The sequence below is a fragment of the Acomys minous genome, assembly GCF_964271855.1.
Source record: "Acomys minous genome assembly, chromosome: 4".
Classification (NCBI taxonomy): Eukaryota; Metazoa; Chordata; class Mammalia; order Rodentia; family Muridae; genus Acomys; species Acomys minous.
The window spans coordinates 27,648,974-27,668,590 of NC_140486.1; the positions used below are offsets into that span (position 1 = coordinate 27,648,974).

At 40.5% G+C, this 19,617-nt stretch overlaps 1 protein-coding gene and 1 long non-coding RNA gene across 2 annotated transcripts in view; both read left to right on the forward strand.

The window, feature by feature from the left end:
• LOC311595810 (uncharacterized protein) overlaps positions 1-5,312 on the forward strand; it is a 38,182-nt gene extending 32,870 nt beyond the window's left edge. The window contains exon 3 of the mRNA XM_084778768.1: positions 2,700-5,312. Within this exon, the coding sequence (XP_084634894.1) occupies positions 2,700-3,962 (1,263 nt within the window). The 3' untranslated portion in view covers positions 3,963-5,312. The remainder of the gene's footprint in view (positions 1-2,699) is intronic.
• Positions 5,313-10,849: 5,537 nt separating this feature from the next.
• Positions 10,850-18,835, forward strand: LOC311596329. The gene is made up of 3 exons (XR_014778800.1): positions 10,850-11,716; positions 15,763-17,829; positions 18,539-18,835. It is a non-coding gene; the product is annotated as an uncharacterized lncRNA (long non-coding RNA).
• Positions 18,836-19,617: the final 782 nt, after the last annotated feature.

The following is a 19,617-nucleotide window of genomic DNA, read 5'->3' on the forward strand; positions in this document are numbered from 1 at the left end:
CCACACAGTAAGGATCCTCAGCCTGGAAGCTAGGGAGCTTTGGTGGGAGGTGGGCGGGACTGGCTTGTGGATGGCTTTTGTCATCATTCAAGTTGAGGGACCAGAAAGAAATGATCTGGATGTTGTTTTTAGTAAAACTTGTCCAATTTATTTGCTTGCCTCATTCTTCCCTCTTAAAATGAGTGCGATGGATAGGTCAGGTGGTAGAATATCTCTGCAGAATGTATGAGGTTTGTTGTACGCAGGTTTAACTTGCTTCCTCGTTCAGGGGCATGTATTTAATTCTTAACATTCCCAAGCATATTGGCTTGTGGAGTAGAGGTCCCTCTGCATCCTGCTTCTGCTGGAGCTGGCTGTGAGAATCTGTGCTCAAGACTCGTGTTTGCTGTGGTTTTCTTTATGGCAAAGCATGAGTGCTAAGGATCTCCTCTGCCTCTGTGGGGGGACGGTGAGCTGTGTCAGGGTGTGGCAACAGCTGTCATCTAGGCTGCTTCCTTTTGTAATGCTGGCTGTGTCACAGTCTTCTCATCTTCTGGGATGGTATTCAGCGGGAAGAACTTGCAGGTAGCTGTAGCACTGGAGTCTGTGTCACGAAACCAGGAGTTAGTACTGAAATAAGGAGAGGGAAAAACTGAAGAGATGAAAACAGCTTGTATGCTCTCCTGAATCTTGCCTGACTAAAAGAGAACATAGAGAAAGAGAGTCAATAGCCATGTGGCTACCGGGGAACAGCAACAAGGCAAAGTAGCAGTCTCTAAGTTCAAAGTCCTAAGATGAGAAGACAACTCAAGTTAATGATGTAGCTGGGATTCAGACACCAGTGACGTTAGAGGTGTAATACTAACACTTAAAGGTTATGCTGAATGTACTGTGCACACGGTTACCTAATGAATGTCCCCGGAGTGAAATGTGGATTTCTATTGGTGCCTCTCAGAATCCATTTGGCATAATATGACTTCAGTGTCAATAGGATAACTCTGGCTGTTTGATCATCCATGGTGTGGCAAGAGCAGTCACAGGAAATACAGTAACGTCGATGCCATAATCAATGCTGGGATTGATGAGGTCTTGAAGATTATGTAGGAGGAACGATCAATTGTGAATGTATTTAGAAATAGAACTTAACTCTGCATACTGACTTGATATGGGTGAAACAGAAAGAGGAGGCTCCAGGGTGACAGCGGGGATTTGCTGTTTCCTTAACTGATGGTGAGGCCCAATTTACTGCCAGAAGAAGTCTTATAGGGAGATTTGTGAAGAACAAAGGATAGAAATATGAGGTCTGAACTAACTAAATACCTAACAATTAAACTCGGGGATTTAGCCTTAGCAATAAGTGTATTTACCTGCTGAGCCAACTTTTTAGATTTGACATATAAACTTTGTGTCATGGTCTTAAGTACCTAAGGCTAGCCTTTAACCCACTATGTACCAAGAAGACCTTGAAGTCCTGACCCTCTTAGCGCAATGTACTGAGTGCTACAATTATAGGGATCCACAACCACATGCACTTGATGAGGTGCTGGGAATTGAACCCAAGGCCTTATTCATACTGGGAAAGCACTCTACCAACTGACCTACATCTGCAGTCGCAATTAGATTATTTTCATGAAGTAAAGGTTTAAAACAGTGGATCTAAATGAAGACTTGAGGACACTGAAATATATTGAATAAATGGATTTTAACGTGGACTTTAAGGGTAAAAAGTTTTATACTATTACAAGTTTATGCTCCTCATGGACATGAGTTCCAATTCCTGAAAAGATAGAAGAAAAGTAAATCTAGGAAAATTAAAATGTATTTCAATCAAATACAATACTTGGGCTTACTGACATTTTGAAACAAACATAAAAGAAAGATTTGTGTGATCATCAGAGATTTGGTATTGATTAAAACACTGAAGTCAATTACTTGTCATTTTTACTTACTTTTCAGCTTGAGAAACTAGATGTATGTTAGTCAGTTAAGCTCCCAATCATCTGAAGGCATGCACTGAAGCAAGTGTGCACAGATAGAGAAGACATTGGATCTCATATGGAATACTCCAGTCAGGTTCTGTTCAGCACAGTAGTTTGTGATTGATAATTACTGATGCTAGGCGAAGAACACATGCATATTTTTATATTATTATCCTATCCCTTACTTTTAAATTTTAACTTTTTCACAATTAAGGATATAATTGAGAGCTAGTAGATACTTATTCTAGTTTTTTTCTATTGCTATGATTAACACCACAAGCAAAAGAATTTTGGGGAGAAAAAGGTTTGGGAGGCTTACACATTATGATCATAGTTCATCCTGAAGCAAAGTCAGGCAGAAACTAAAGCAGGAACATTAGGAGAATGCTGCTTATTGACTTGCTCCCCATAGTTGAAACATTGGCTTTAATTTACAACCCAGGACCACCTGCCGAGGGTTGGTGACACTCACCCTGGGCTGAGACCTCCACATTAATCCTAAATCAAGAAAATGTCTCACAGGCATGACCCCAGTCCAGTGTGATAGAGGCAATTCCTCCACTGAGGTGTCTGCTACCAAGAGGAATCTGGATTGTAGCTTGTTGGCAAAAAATACTCAGTACAATGTATATGGAAACTCCAGTTAGTGTCAGAACATAACTGAGTCTGAGACTAGAACACACTGTGAAGCACAAAGGCATCTTTGATCTCTTACAACTTACTCTCCCTTCCTTCTTTCAGTGCCTTTCCAACACAGTCATGGGTCAGCTCTTCTCCAGTACACCTAAGGATGAAGACCATGGAAATTTGGAATCCAGCTTTGCTGAATATTTTAAGAATTATAAGGAAGAAAGCAAAATCATTTCTGAAGAAACTGCCCATTTAATTGAGTTACACCTGAAACAAGGAAACATTCAGGGGGCAAACTCTGCAATCAGCGATGCATTAAAAAATATTGATAATGTCCCAATAAATGTTGCTGTGACAGGAGAGTCTGGAGCAGGGAAATCCAGCTTCATCAATGCCCTGAGAGGGGTTAAACATGGAGAGGAAGGTGCAGCTGAAACTGGGGTAACAGAGACAACCATGGAGATAACTCCATACAAACACCCCAAAATAAAAACTTTGACTTTATGGGACCTGCCTGGCATTGGAACTATAAAGTTTCCACCAAAAGATTATCTGAAAAAGGTAGAATTCAAAAAGTATGACTTCTTTGTTATTGTTTCTGCCACACGATTTACAAAACATGAAATGGACCTCGCCAAAGCCATCAGACATATGGGAAAGAATTACTACTTTGTGAGAACCAAGGTGGACTTTGATCTAGAAAATGAGAAGATGTTCAAACCACGCACCTTTGACAGAGAAAAGACTCTGAACCAGATCCGAAACTCCTACCTGGATGCCTTAAGAGGCAACAAGATTGGTGAACCTCGGGTTTTCTTGATTTCTAACCGTGACTCATCTGACTATGATTTTCCAGACCTGGTGGACATCCTGGTAAAGGATCTTCCTGCTCAAAAGCGCCACAATTTTATGCTTTCTGTGCCTAATATTACGGAGGCAGCCATTCAAAGAAAATACGACTCTGCTAAGCAGTTTATCTGGTTGGAAGCCATGAAGGATGGAGTTGTGGCAACTCTTCCTGGACTGGGCATCCTCAAGGACAGTGATGTGGAGAAGCTGGAGGCGAGTTTAAGCCACTATCGAGCCCTCTTTGGAGTGGATGATGAATCCCTGGAGTTCATGGCTAAGGACGCCCAAGTGCCTGTTGAACAACTGAAAAAAAACCTTAAATCTCCTTATTTGTTGGAAACTAAGAATGAAGAAACATTAGGAGAAAAGCTTTTGAAATATTTGGAGAAATTTGCCTCAGCTAATGGCGGGCTCCTTGCCACAGGTCTTTACTTTAGGAAAAGCTTTTACTTGCAGTTTCATTTCCTTGACACAGTGACTGCAGATGCCAAAGTTCTCCTTAGAGAGGCATATTCAAAAATCTAGCTCAAACTCAACTCATCCACAGCTACTGAAAATTACAGGACCAAATGGTTAATATCAGAAGTCATTAGACAAATTTCCCCTTCTGAGGTCTTTTCTTTACACCAGCCAATCAGCTGCCACCATGGGAAAACCTGAGGATAAGGGTCATGAATATTAATGTGTCAGAACCTGACAATCCCCAGTCCTTCTTCAACTGTCTATGATCCCCAATACATTCTTCTCAGTCTTAAAACTCCACATGCAGGCTTGAAGACAGAGAGAGAGAGAGAGAGAGAGAGAGAGAGAGAGAGAGAGAGAGAGAGAGAGAGAGAGAGACAGAGACAGAGACAGAGACACAGAGAGAGACACAGAGAGAGACAGAGAGAGACAGAGAGAGAGAGGAGAGAGGAGACAGAGATAGAGTTCTCTGTGTCAACTCTGTACTTCCTTAAAATGATTTTCTATTGTAACCTCAACCTCCCTGGAACTTGTATATAATTGCTCCTTTATGTCATGGGTCTTGCTCTGATTTGTCCATTATGTCTCACAAAATTCACACACACACACACACACACACACACACACAAATACATATACACACATGCCTGAACATTACACACACACACGCAGACACATACACACACAGACACAGACACACACACCTGAACATTACTTCTCACCCTCACTAAGTCTGTGTTAGAGAGTGACTATCATGGCTTATAAATTCTATCAGCAGTTGTCGCCATTTTGTTTGAGCAGTCAGCCCTAGCATGCTAGCATAAAGCTCTTTGCTTTTACATATGAAAATAAAATTTAAAAAATTCTGTCAACAAGAAGACTGTAAGACCAAAGTCAAGAGAAACCAGAAACAGGGAGTCTAGGCTCTCTGCATGCATTGTCGATGGTTGGTGCAACAGTTTGTGCACACCACCCTGGTTTCAGATCCTTAGGCCTTGATGATCTCTTTGTAGGGCTCCTGAACCCTTTGGGTCTTTTCATCCCCACCCCCCAACTCCTCCATACCACTCTCACCACTTCACCCAGAGTTTGGCTGCAAGTCCCAGCATCTGTCCCAATCCCACACTGGGTGGAGAATCTCAGAGAACATCTATGTTGGGCTAATACCCACTTACAAGTGAGTATGTACCATGTGTGTCTTTCTGGGTCTGGGTTACCTCACTCAGGGTGATTGTTTCTAGTTTCATCCATTTGCCTGCAAATTTTTAAGATTTCCTTGTTGTTAGTAGCTGAGTAGTGTTCCATTGTGTAAATGTACCAGTTTCTTTATCCATTCTTCTGTTGAGGGACATCTAGGTTGTTTCCAGATTCTGGCTATTATGAATAAAGCTGCTATTAACCCATTTGAGCAAATGTATTTGTATGGTGGAGATTCTTTCAGGTATATGCCCAGAAGTGGTGTAGCTGAGTCTTGGGGCAGCACTATTCTCAATTTTTTGAGAAAGTGCCAGATTGACTTCCAAAGTCAGTAACCCAGGGCCCTATCACAAGAAGGAGAAAACAGTACTTAACTGTGTATGTGAAGGGATGACTTCTAGGTACAATTAAAGGTCATTAGCTAAAGGCTAGCATATCCTCAGCATAAGGTGGGCTACATGCGGGAATTTCTTGTACTTGTTGAAAAAGTTCCTTATCAGGAAAGTATCATGCCTGTAGTCTTCCTTGAAGGCTATGTGACACTCCATATAAAATCTGGGCTTAGCAGATCAAGTGGAGTGAGAACCCTGCTGAGAAAAGGGAGTCCGCCTTCATAGACTGAGCACGAAATGGCTATCTGGAGGATTCAGACTTCAACCTTACCCAGCAGACCCCCACAGTACATGAAGCTGCCTCTGTATTCATGTCATGCATGTTTAGAATAATAATGTCCTCTTGATTGATTGGTCCCTTAATCAATATGAAGTGACCATCTTTATCTTCTCTCACTAGTTTTGGTGTGAACATCAGAACAGCAACGTCTGCTTGTCTCTCAGTCCATTGGCTTACATACCTTTCTCCACCCTCCACCCTGAGACAGTGTCTATCTTTTGTGGTGAGGTGATTCTCAGAGCAACAACCTGCTTTTTGATCCAAGTGCTGCTCTTTTGAGCAGGAAACTGAGACCATTAACCTTTAGAATTCTTGTTGAAAGTGAGGTATTGACTCCAGACGTGTGTTGATTTTGCAGTCTTTGAATTGGGGGTTTGCTCGTTCTTCCTCTCGTGCTTAGTTTTATTCTATCATGCTTTATTTTTTCCTCTGGCTTGCCTCATACTGGAATTATTTTTCTCTTCAGTCCATAGAATTCTTTCAAGTAACTTCTATATAACTACCCTGGTAGTCAAAATGTTTGTTTGTTTGTTTGTTTGTTTCTTTCTTTCTTTCTTCTTTTTTGTTTTTTTGTTTTGGTCTGGTTTGGTTTGGTTTGTTTGTCTTCATCATAGAGAGTTCTTATTTCTCTCTTACTTTTGCTACGTATAGTATTCTGGATTGACAGTTGTTACTGTTCAAACCTTGCAATCCATCACTCTGAGCCCTTCTGGCTTCAGCTTCAGTTGAGTGATCTGTGTTATTCTGATGGCCCTGCTGTAATGCATGATCTGATGCCATTTTCAATATGCTTCCTTTGCTCTGCGTATTTCCTGTTCTAGTTATGATGAGAGAAGTTCTGTTCTGGTCTTGTCTCTTTAGCATCCTAAATGACTCTTCTTTTTGGAAAGGCATCTCTTTTCCTAACCAGGAATTTTTCTGTTATTCATCTGAAAATGTTTTCTATAGTTTGAGAAAAGTTATTCTCTTTATTCTATGCCTTTAACCAATAAATCTGGTCTCCATGGGATTCCAGTATATCTTGGAATTCCCACTGGCACCTTATTATTTCATCTTTGACTTTGGATTGTTCCAGTTGCTGCATCTTGTCTTGGTCCCTTCTAATGATAAGACTTTCCACAGAGTTATTTGACTTTCCATGTTTGTTTGTTTTCACTCCAAGCATTTAAGTTGGCTTTTCTTCATTTATTCCCATCTCTTAGTTAAATTCCTATTCATGCCACCCATTACTTTCCTTATTTCATTCATCTGTTTGTGTCTTTGAACTTATTCATACATTTTACTTCGAGTTCTTTGTCTGGGATTTCATTAACTTACTCTCACTAAATGCCACTACTGTGGGATTAATAATTTTTAAAGGAGTTACAAGTCTTTGTTTTTTTTTTTTTGTTGTTGTTTCTTATGTCACTACATTGGAAGCTATGTGTCTGCTATCACTTCTTTTCTTGGCGTCATTTTTATCATTTATTTTCTTTCTCTGAAGTATTTGCAATATCCAAGTAGTACATGGGTGTGGTACTGTTGAGGGCATACTTCAGAAAATAATTCCTCAGACCAGGAGGTGTGGGTAACTTGTATAAGCTCTATATTATTCCCCAGTGGGAATCTCCCCAACTGGGAGAACAACAGCTGTTTAAGACCATCACTTTGTGATTGTCATCCAGCCAGTTCCCTATATATCTTCCACAATATGCTCTTCCCATTTTCAATCATTCTTCTAGTATTGAAAGTCTCAGGATGACTAGGAAGTGTTTGCCCTTCATTTGTGATTGGTTGGATGTTTGGTTTTGCTTGTAATAAAGACATGGATAGTACATTTTAGAAAAGAAAAAAAGAAAAAGAAAATTCTTACATAATTTTCCTGGGAGTCTGGTGAATATGGACTTTAGCTGCAATGCGATTGAACTTTGGAAGACCCAGTGCAAGTCAGGGGTGTTTGGAAAGGGTCCAGTTAAAACGTGGCCCGCAGGAAACCGCAGGACCACTCCAGAAAGGACAGATGTGTTTGGGACTTCTGTGAAGTGACCCTGGATGGGCTCAGGGTCTGTGCCAAGTGGGACTTGAGGCTTATATTCACTCTTAAAGGCTCAAAAGCATACAGATCAAACATATACGAGTTTGTGACTTAGATGTATATGTCAGTGGCTCATTACCAGGAAAAGGGATGTGGAATTATCTCTGTCCCCAGAGAACACGGCTCTGCACTGGCATGGCTCCAACAGAGAAGAGATACTCCAGAGACTCATGCACAGCAGCAGAGGACTCTGTTATAAGATGAGCCATAGACCCAACAAGAGAGCATTTCAGACACCCAGTGGAGAAGAATGATGTAGTGATGACTCTGAACCCTGGGATAAAGGGACAAGGGAGTAAGTAGGCTCTTTAAAAGCCAGTTGATAATGTAGAAGAAAATAAGTTGGAAATGGCAGGATTAGGTGGGCCTTGAGGCTTGAGGTCATGGGACAGTGGTCTACTTAGATGCCACGATTTCTGCAGAAAGGGAAGTTAAGTATTCTTTATATGGGGATTTTATTTATTTATTTATTTATTTATTTATTTATTTATTTATTTATTACCAAAATCCTCATTCAGGTAAGACTGTTGACTACTCTCTGTTAGGAGTCTGTATTGCACCCTCCAATACGGTGAATGCTAGTCAGGAAGTTTTCTTGTTAGTACAGACATTTCTCTACACCCTGTGACCAAAGTGCATGGTGTATTCAGCAACAGAATCTTCCCACCAGGTCTGCTGGGAAATCAAGAACAACAACAATAACTTGTATTGCTTTGAGGTCTCCTGGAACTTCCTGATGAACGACCCGGAGGCAGGCATCACACGCTTGGCACTGAGCTTTTGTTTGATAATCTATATCTTCTTGAGTGAGCATTACATCATCACTCCTGCATCTAGGAACTCCAGTTAAGCTCCATGTGCATGCATAAAATAGTAGGATTCAGTACAGTGTTTTCAGACAGGCCATTTAGGGATTCCTCTCCCTACGCCCTCCTTCCCTGCCATGCCCTCCCATCGTCCTCCCCACTTAAAATTTCCTCCACATTATTCACCTCGCCGTCCTCATAACACAGGGTCCACTTACCTCTGTGGCATTAAGATTCTCTGGATTAACAAAAATCAATGAAGTGAGCATATTATAATATATGCATAAGACATAATAATAGACTGAGATAGCTTACATTGAAGTAGTATCAACAGCTGAATCCCAGCTGAGTGGCTGAGAACCTGTTAGTTGCTCAGTACTTGAGGTGGGGTGGCTGAGCAGTTAGAGTAGTCCCACAATGGCTGTCCCTCACTAGGCAAGTGTACAATCATATAGTGGCTGAGGTCACAAGACTGGGGACTTCAGCAATCCTAATCTGGCAGAGAAAGCCTGGAAGCTTCCTGAAGAGCCACTGATCCAGAGTCCAGGATGGATTCCTGGAAATGCTTGTTCTGATAGCAGTGATGGATTCAGCAGCGGTGACAGGATAAACCACAACCCTCTCTCCCCTCTGCCCCCAGTAAGAGAGAAGGCCAAGCCATCACAGGCAAGCGACCTTCCTCTCCCTTACCCTTTGTATCTGGGTGGGTCTTCCAGCATCCAGCAAGGCAATCAGGACACTTCTTGAGATGAGGCTCCCAGTGAAGTAATTCTAATTTGTGGTCAGTGGATATTAAAATCAACCATAGATCCTTTTTTCCCTCCCCACAGTGAAACCCTTTTCTAGTTTCTTGGATTCTATAATTATTCTAAGTGAATGATTCAAATCTAGAGATTCAATCCTAGGATTTCTATCTCTATATCTATCTATCTATCTATCTATCTATCTATCTATCTTATATATGAAAGAACATGTGGCATTGACTTTCTGGGTCTGGGATACATCAATCATAATGTTGTCCAGATCCGTCTGTTTATATGAAAATATCATAGTTCTATTGTCCTTTACAGCTGATTAAAACTCTACTCTGTACATGTGTCGCATTTTCACTGCCTGTGGATCATTTGATTGGCATCTATCTAGACTGTTTCCATTTCCTGGTTAAGGTGAATAGAGTAGGAATGAACATGAATGAGCCAATAAATATCTCTGAGGTAGGATATAGAGTCCTTTTGGTGTGTTTTCAGGATTCATATAGCTGGGTATAGGGTGGATCTACTTCTTGTTGCTGATTTGTTTGAGTATTGGAGGAACTTCCATAGTGTGTTCTATACTGGCTGCACTAGCTGTGATCCCATCAACCATGGATAAGGGTTTTGATTTCTCTGCATCCTGGCCAGTATTTGTTGTTGTTTATATACTTTTTCTCTGAAAATATTTTTTTTTCTCACAAAAATATCCTGATAACAGTTTGCCCTCCCTCTACACCTCTGAGTTCTTCCCTCCTCCCTCCCATCTCAATCTGCTCCCTTTCTGTATCTCATTAGAAAACAGACTTTAAAGGAACAATAATAAAATAAAAAAGTAAAATACAGTAAGACAAAATAAAAACTAACACATTGGCATCAGACAAAACAAACAGACAAAAACAAAGAGACCAAGAGAAGGCGTAGAGACACACTCTTTCACACACTCAGGAATCCCAGAAAAGCAATAACTTGTCAGTCATAATATGTATGCTGAGGAGCTGGTGCAGACCCATGCAGGCCCTATGCATGCTGCCTCAGCCTCTGTTAGTTCATTTGTGTGCTAATAAGGTTGATTTAGAGGACCCTGTTTTCTTGGTGTCCCCCATCCCTTCTGAATACAATCTTTTTTCTTCCTCTACAGAAGGGTTCCCTGAGTCCTGAGGAGAGGAATTTGAAGGAGAGGCCCCATGTAGCACTGAGTATTCCAAGGCTTCTCATTTTCTACATAATATCTGGCTGTGAGTCTATTTGTTCTCATCTCCTGCAGGAGGACGTATCTATGATAATGGCTAAGCAAGACACTGATCCATGAGTGTAGCAGAATATCATTAGAAGTTATTTTATTGCCACATTATTATTATTATTATTATTATTATTATTATTATTATTATTATTATTAATTAGAAAGAACAGTAGTATTGGGTTTCCCCCAAGGTTTCTGGGTAACCTAGTCTCAGGTTCTTGCTCACCCAAGCAGTATCGGCTATGGGTTCTATCTTGTGGAGTGGACTGTCAGTCAAATTAGATATCGGTTTAGTTATTACCACAATCTTTGTACCACCCATTGCACTAGCATATCTGGCAGACAGGATACCACTGTAAATCATAGGGTTTGTGGCTGGGTTTGTATTTATATTTCTCTTTGATAGTGTGCAAAGTCTTTTTCTGTATCAAAGATACTAGCATGTAGCAATGAAGGCTTTATGTAGGTAGCAGCTCAATGCTTCCATGTTCAATGACTTGTGTAGGGGTTGTTTTCAGCAGCAGGATTTTGACATCCATTTGTGTTGAGTAACCAATAGCCTTGGAAAAAGCATGGGTTGTTTTGAGGTTCCCATGGGAACACATTGGCCAACAACTCAGTTAGATTTAACCCACTCTTAGTACTGGAAATTTGGTGATGAGAGTTGTTCGTCTGGGGCCTCTGTCTCCCCCACTATTTGGTGATTTTATTTAGACCACCTTCATATATATACCATTTTAGGAAGCTTCTTCTATGTTCCCGTACTGCTCCTCAAATGAACCTTAGTTCACTTTAGTTATCTCTTCCAGTACTCCACCCCTCGTCTCCTCTTTTTCTTTCCCTTTCTCACTTGATCCTCCTGCTCTAGATACTCCCCATCTACCCATGACTATTTATTCTATTTCCCTTTCCTAGGGAGATTATCTGCACCCCCCCCCCTAGTTCTTTACTCTAACCTCTGCAGTTCTAAGTTCTACAGATTGTACCTTGGAAACCATCGACTTAAAAGCTAATATTTACATATAATTGAATATGTGCCATGTTTGTCTTTCTGGGTCTGGGTTACCACACTCAAGGTGATTTTTTTTAGAGTTCCATTCATTTACCTGCAAGCTTGATTTTATTCGTTTTTAACTGAATAATATTCCTTAGCATAAATGTATCACATTTTCTTTATCCATTCTTCTGTTGAGGGGCATCTTGATTGTTTCTAGTTTCTGGCTATTATGAATAGAGCAGCAATGAACATGGTTGAGCGGATGTCTCTGTGGTAGAATGGAGCCTCCTTTGGATATATGACCAGAAGAGATATAAATAGATCTTTAGGTAGACTGATGTCCATCTTCCCAAGGAATGGCCACACTAATGTCCCAAGTGGCTGTACAAGTTTGCAATTTCACCAGCAATGGATGAGAGCCCCCCTTACTCCCTAGCTTAACCATCATGAGATGCCACTTGTTTTTATTCATTTTAGCCTTTCTGACCAGAGTAGGAAATCTCAAGGTAGTTTTGATCAGCATTTTCATGGTGAGTAAGGATGATGAACATTTCTTTAAGTGTTCCTTGGCCACTTGAGAATTATCTGTTTAAAGCTGTATGCCCATTTTAAAATTTTGTTTTCTTTAAATTTTTTAATTTGTTCTTCCTGAATTACACAAAGTGCACTCCAGTTCCACGCATCTCCCCCTCCCTTCGTACCTGCCCTCCCCACGGCAGAGAGAAAAAAATCTTGTCGTGGAAGCTGTAGTGTGTCACAGTGTGTCCCATAGTGTATCTTTTTGTCCAACTTTCTTTGCTTGAAAATGTTCATTGCAGTGACTTGTTGGTCTGGTATGAGGCCTCTGGGTTCTGCTACTTTGTTAATACTGGAACCTCACTGGTATCCTCTTGGATATCCTGTTGTTGCCCTGTGTTGTGGAGCTCCAGTAGTTTCCGATCGGTAGGACTGGCCCCTTCATGTACTCAGCAGTTCATTGAGGAGGTAGATGTTGGGGTGGGCCAATTTAAAGCTCTAGATATAGGCCTGAGAGCTGGCCAGTCTGCTGGCTCTCCCGTTCTCAAGACCTCAGGACTGGCTTGCCAGAACCTGCAGGACCACGCTGCTCTACCCTGCTGCCCATGCAAGGTACGGGGCCCACTCTTCATTTTATTGGTTCTTTGTTTTTGTTTCTATTTTAATTTGATTTCTTAATTTCTGTCCTGACCCATTTTTCCCCATTCAATATTGAGTTGTTCAGTTTCTGTGAGTTTTTAAGCTTCATGTTGTTTCTGTTTTTGATCTCCAGCTTTAATCTGTAGCAGCTAAATATGATGCAGGATGTTATTTCAATTTTCTTGTATCTGTTGATACTGAGGCTTGCTTTGTGTCTGAGTATGTGTCCAGTTTTGGAGGAAATTCCATTAGCTGCTGAGAAGAGGGTATTTTGTGTGTATGTGTGTGTATGTGTGTGTGTATGTGTGTGTGTTTAGATGAAATGTTCTGTAAATATCTGTTAGGTCCATTTAGTTTATGATGTCAATTAGCTCTAGTATTTCTTTGTTTAGTTGTTGCCTGGATAATCTTTCTGTTGGTGGGAATGGGGTATTGAAGTTACCCACTGTGCTGGTTAGCTTTATATTAACTTGACACAAGCTAGAGTTATCTGGAGGGAACCCCAGTTGAGAAAATGTCATTATAAGATTAGAGTGTAAGGCATTTTCTTTATTAGTAACTGAAGGAGAAAGTTCCAAGTCTATTGTGGGTGGGGCCATTCTTGGGCTAGTGATCCTGGGTTCTATAAGAAAGCAGGCTGAGCAAGCTACAAAGAACAAGTCAGTAAACAGCACTCATCTGTGGACTCTGTATCATTTCTCACTTCTGGTTCCTACGCTGTTTGAGTTCTTACTCTGACTTGTTTTGATGATGAGCAGTGATATGAAAGTGTAAGCCAAATAAACCTCACCCTCAAAGTTGCTTTAGTGTATTTCAAACCATCAATAGTAATCATAACTAAGACATCCGCTATCATTGTGTGAGGGTTAACAAGTGGTTTAAGCTATAGTAGTGTTTCTTTTATGAACATAGGTAACCTTAAGTTAGGTGCATAGTTGTTTACAATTGCAATATCCTGTTGGTAGATATTTTCTTTGATGATATTCTCTTCTGATTAGTTTTGGTTTGAAACCTATTTTGTCAGATGTTAAAATGATCACCCTGGCCTGCCCATTTGCTTGGAATATCTTTTGCATCCTTTTACACTGAGATGATATCTGCCTATAGTAGTAAGGTATGTTTCTTGGATACAGCAGAATGATGGATCCTGTTTTTGCATCCATGCTGTGTGTGTGTGTGTGTGTGTGTGTGTGTGTGTGTGTGTGTTTAAACTGGGAAATTGAGAGCACTGATGCTGTGCATTATCAGTGAGCAATGTTTGTTGATTCTGGTCATTTTGTCGTCATGGTGTGGTTTCTCCCCTCGGCCTCACCCTTTTGATTTCCTTGTCTGAGGTTATTTATCTTTGTGTTTTCTTAGGTGTGGTTTAACCTCTTCAGATTCATATTTCCTTATGGCACCTTCTGTAGAGACGGGTAGACAGACAGACAGACAGACAGACAGACAGATAGATACTGTTTAAATTTGGTCTTGTTGTGAAATGTTTTTTCCCTCTGTATATTGTGGTTGAGAGTTTTGTTGAGTGTGGAAGTATGGAAGTTTTGTTGAGTGTGGAAGTGTGGAAGACATCTGTGGTGTCTCAGTGTTTGTAGAAAGTCTGTTTAGGCCCTTCTGGCTTTTAGAGTCTCTGTTGTGAAGGCAGATATTATTCTAATGTATCTGCCTTTATGTGTTACTTGGTCTTTCCCCCTTATAACTCAATATTACTTCTTTGTTTTGTGTATTTAGTGTTTGGATTATTATGTTTTCTGGTGAATTTCTTTTCTGATCTAGTCTATTTGGTATTCTCTACCACCTCCTGGTGGCTGGTCATATAAGAAGACAAGGGAGAGGGGAGCTTTCGGTTTCTGCCTGTTTGTCCTCACTCTCATTGGCAAGTTCATCTATCGGCTCATTCTCCTGGGTCTACAGTGCCATATTAGGACTGCTGAGACCTCCAGTCTCGTGGGCTGAACAGGCACCAGATTCTGGGCCTTTGGAGTATTCAGACCACACCCTGCTAGCCACTCTACTATACTAGACACACTTTATATGAACACACACACACACACACACACACACACACACACACACATACACACACACAAACACACACCCTGACAGTTCTAAAGGAAGACAGCCATTGTTGGAGTATTCAGACCATAGCCTGTTAGCTACTCTACTATACCAGACCCACTTTATATGAACACACACACACACACACACACACACACACACACACACACACACATACACCGTCAGTTCTCTTCTTTTAGAGAGCCCCAGCTAATACAATGTAGATCTCTTTAACAATCTGTTTGTAGAGTTTTTTTTTACATTTGGAAGAATATGATTTCTTCTGTTAGCAGGATCAAGCCTATTGAGACAACCTATGACCTACGCAGACGTGGGGTACATTGCCATACATGCTAGGGAGTAGTGATCTCTGTTTTTCGTGAATGTTCTGTGAAGTTACAGTGACAAATCAGAAAATGACCCAGTTTCCTTTTCTATGCTAACTAGTGTGATTCTGCCTTGCCTTAAAGGGACGAACCATTTTCCATTTAGTGCTATATTAGTACTTTTCACCTTGAAAGAAAAACTTTTCTATTGTCAGAGTCAATTATAAAAAATTATTGAAAGTGAAATTTCAGTAAAATCATTGCAATGAAAGTAAATTGGACCATGGAATAGCTTTGCACTATTAAAGGCTCTTCTTTGTAAATGCCCCTTATCAGAGAGCAATAGCAGTAGTTTAAATATAGAAAAAAAAAAACCCAAAACCCAACAGCCTTCGCTTAGTGTAATAGCAATACCAGCAAGGGTCCATAGAATCAAAGAGATTCTGTCAAATCTTTCTAATTTTTAAATTATGTCTCCCCTGGAAGCCTTCAGAATTAAATAAAGTCGGCTTGGTCATTAACTATGGGAATTATGGTCCCAGATACTAACAAAGGAGAGGACAGCCTTTGATTATTTGCTGTCTTGCAGAACCTGTTTCCTCACCTCTTTTAAGTAAGAAATAAAATAGAATCTTCTTTTAAGACACAATGATGCTATAGGATAAATATTTATGAAATGCTTTTGAGGAGAACAATGAAAGATGCTATGAAGTGACAACCACTGACATTTTTAATCACACTCAGCATCTAAACCGGAAAGATGAAGCAACGTTGGCATGCCAACTAGTTTCCTCTCAGTAAGTGGCTTTTGTGAGGTTGGTTAATACATTCTTAATACATATGCACCTGGATATTAATGGCTACATTAGTTTGGACAGAAAACAAAATCCATTATACAACTATCTAAAGAAGACGCGGATGGAAAGGATTGTTATAAGGCTTCTTGAATTCTGTAACCCCCCAAAACATTCTAAGTTCAATTTAATGGTGCATTTCTTCAGAGCTTTATATTACTTTTTGTCTTATTTAGTGTTAGTATTGCTATGATAAACCATCATGACTAAAAGCAAGCTGGGGAGGAAAGGGCTTGTTTGGCTTACATATCCAGAGTCACAGTCCACTGAGGGGAGCCAAGGCAGGAACTCGAACCAGGCAGGAACTGGTACTGAGGCCATGGAGGGGTGCTGCTTTACTGGCTTGCTCCTCATGGCTTACTCAGCCTGCTTTATTATAAAACTCAGGACTAGCAACCCAAGGGTGGCACCACCTACAATGGATTGGGCCCTTCCACATCAATCACTAATTAAGAACATGCCCAACAGGCTTCTTACAGCCAGATCTTATGGGGGTATTTTCTTACTTGAGGCTCTCCTTTCTAGTCATTCTATCTTGTGTCAGAATTCCATAAAAACTAGCTGACATGCTCTTCTTGGCAGAATATTGGTTTCATGCCAATATCACTTTTGGTTTTTTTTATAACTTAAAATTAAATTTGGAAGACTAAATACAAGGTATTTGGACCTGCGAAAGCCTGTTAATTTTATTTTAGTTTTATTGTATTAAGAGATAGATAGAGTACAAAGCACGCATAGTGTTGCAGATGGATATCAGGAGGCAACTTGCAGAAGTCTTTTCTCTCTGTCTACCATTTGGGTTTCTGGAATTGAACACAAATCATCAGGGTTAATGGTAAGTCCCTTTATCCCCTGGGTCATGTCACCAGCCTTAAATTAATTTTTAGAAACAAAGCATTATCAACATACACATGTATCTCTTTTAAATAATGGAAATAAATTAACTCTCCTTAGCAATTCATTGATGATGCTTTGCTCCTATTCAGTGTATCTTGGAACACAACCTGGGACATATGGCAGCCAACCAGTTCAGACTAGACTGGCTATTGGTATATGCACAATAAAGCGAAACTGTGTCTTAAGTCAACTTTTGAGGAGGATTCTCTATTCACAGTCTTATGTGAATAAATAGGTCTGCATACGGTTAAACCAGGTGCATTATGGGAAGGGACATGTTTAATATACAAGGGTTTATGTAATCCAAGCCTTTCAGTCAAAATAGACTCACCCAAATCATTTGTGGCCACCTTAAACAAACTCCTTTGTCTCTTGAACCCCATCAGAGGAAGCCCAAACAATGATCAATCTCCTGTATACCTCCTTTCATGTGGCCCACTGTGAATTTCAACAGTGTATAGGTTTCTAATCTTAACTGTTGCTTCAAATTGTTTTTGAATAGTTTTCTTGGTACACTAAACACCAGTGTAGGCTTTTGTTTCATTCTTGTATAAGAAGCCAAGAATCTGGAAAGCCCCTCACCAGGCACCAACCACTGCTAACAGTTGCCCCAAAATAAAATTTTCATTTCTCAGACCACTTTGCCTCTTGGTATGGCTATATGATTAGATGAAGAATAGCAGGTTGTAACCATATGGAAATTTCTTTAAAGACAGATGGCTTATACTCTCTTCATCCTTTTTCTTTATATACCTGATTCCTGCAACATGAGATGCTTGTCGACAATAAGAGCAAGTACCACACCTTAGCTGATAACATCTTGGACATCCTGGGACAGATTCACAATGGCAACCTGGACCAATGCATGAGAAGGAAACTTTGGAATAAACTGAATCCTAGAGTCTGTAGGTGATTCTAAAATATCTGGAAGTTTTGGGTGTAGTGAATGATTCACTTTCCAAGTTAAATCTCACATCATTTGGAAACGCATAGTTAATTCTTCAAAAAAAAAACCCATGTTAACCTACAAGGCAAATAGTAACCCACTAAATATAACAAACCACATGTATCCCTATAATTCTACAAATTAATGGTTGCATACATAGAGAACTCATACCATGGTTAAGAAACCCAAATTAGTTATTTCTGCAAGCCTTTCTGAAACCAAGTACTTGAGGGGGTGCCGCAGATGGGAGATGGTAAGCACTAATAGTACGTATGTTGCTGACAGCCCCCCAATTTTAGAAATAATTGGGTTCTTTTTAGTTTTCTGTGTGGCATTAAAGCCTCACAGCTCCCTTAATAGCAATGTGACACTATTCTTGAAGGACCTTCAACAATTACCCTCCCCACTCCTCAAATCACAGCACTAAACCACAAGAGAAACAGCAAAAGAAGTGAAGTCTTAGGATTTTACTAAGTGGCTTCCTCAGGTTGAGGCTAGGTAGTATTCTAACCCATAATTTGCTGAATAGCTATAGTTTTTGAAGTGACTTAAAGTCTCCATATTCTTAACAATCTCTCTCTCTCTCTCTCTCTCTCTCTCTCTCTCTCTCTCTCTCTCTCTCTCTCTCTCTCTCTCTCTCTCTCTTTCTCTCTCTCTTTCTCAACTAGTAAATACAGAAGGGCCAAGAGCAAACTGCCAGACTCAGTGGTCTTGGGCACTGCATTAGCTGGTGATTGAGTCATTGACCAGATTTGTTTTCACAGAGAAAACAACTCCTATTTTGGAAATGTGAATTCATGCAGCAGATCTTGGTGGCTCTTAAAAATGATTTTCGTGGGGCTGGAAAGATGGCTTGTGGTTAAGAGCACTTACCGTTCTTCCACGGGGCAGAGTTCAGTTCCCAGCAACCACATGGGACTGGCTCCTAACTCCAGCTCCAGGGGATCTGATGCCCTCTTCAGATCTCTGAGGACACTGCGCTCATGTGCATGCCATGTGCCCTATGTATGCACACAGTTAAAAGTAAAATAAATATATAGAAATAAATTATTTATTTGCTTGGGCGTGTATGTGGGTGTGTGCTCATGTGGATATACTACGGAGGGGGTCAGATGTCCTCTTCTATTGCTTTCGACTTACTCTGTTGAGGCACCTGCTCTACCCAAACCTGGGACTTTCATATTAGCCAGGTTGGCAGTTAGCAGGTCTCAGGAATCCTCCTGTCTCTGCTTCTCTTGGAGCTAAGGTTATAGGTGTGAGTGGGAACGCTGTCTTGTTACGTGGATATTAGTATCCTGACTCCTGTTCCCTGTGCAGCAGGAATTTTTATCTTATTGGTTGCTTTTTGTACCAGGGTTGATGCTGCTAACCCCCCTCCTTTTTTTTTTCGAGACAACGTTTCTCTGTGTAGCTTTGACTATCCTGGACTTGCTTTGTATACCAGGCTAGCCTTGAACTCACAGCGATCCACCTGCATCTGCCTCCTTGGTGCTGGGATTAAAGGTGTGCGCCACCACTGCCTGGAAAGCTGCTAACCTTTAAAGACACTAACTTTTTTTTTTCAGTTGGAGATCTGATGGCTTCTTGTAATTTTGTCACTGTAGTTCCTTTAATTAAAATTATCATAAATATTAAGAGAAATGAGCTTATTGAGGTTTCTGCCCTATCGAATTCATTCTGGTCTCCCACAGGGAAGGCCAGCTTTGGGGTGTCAGTGACTGGTGCAGAGGGCATTCTTAAAATTTGT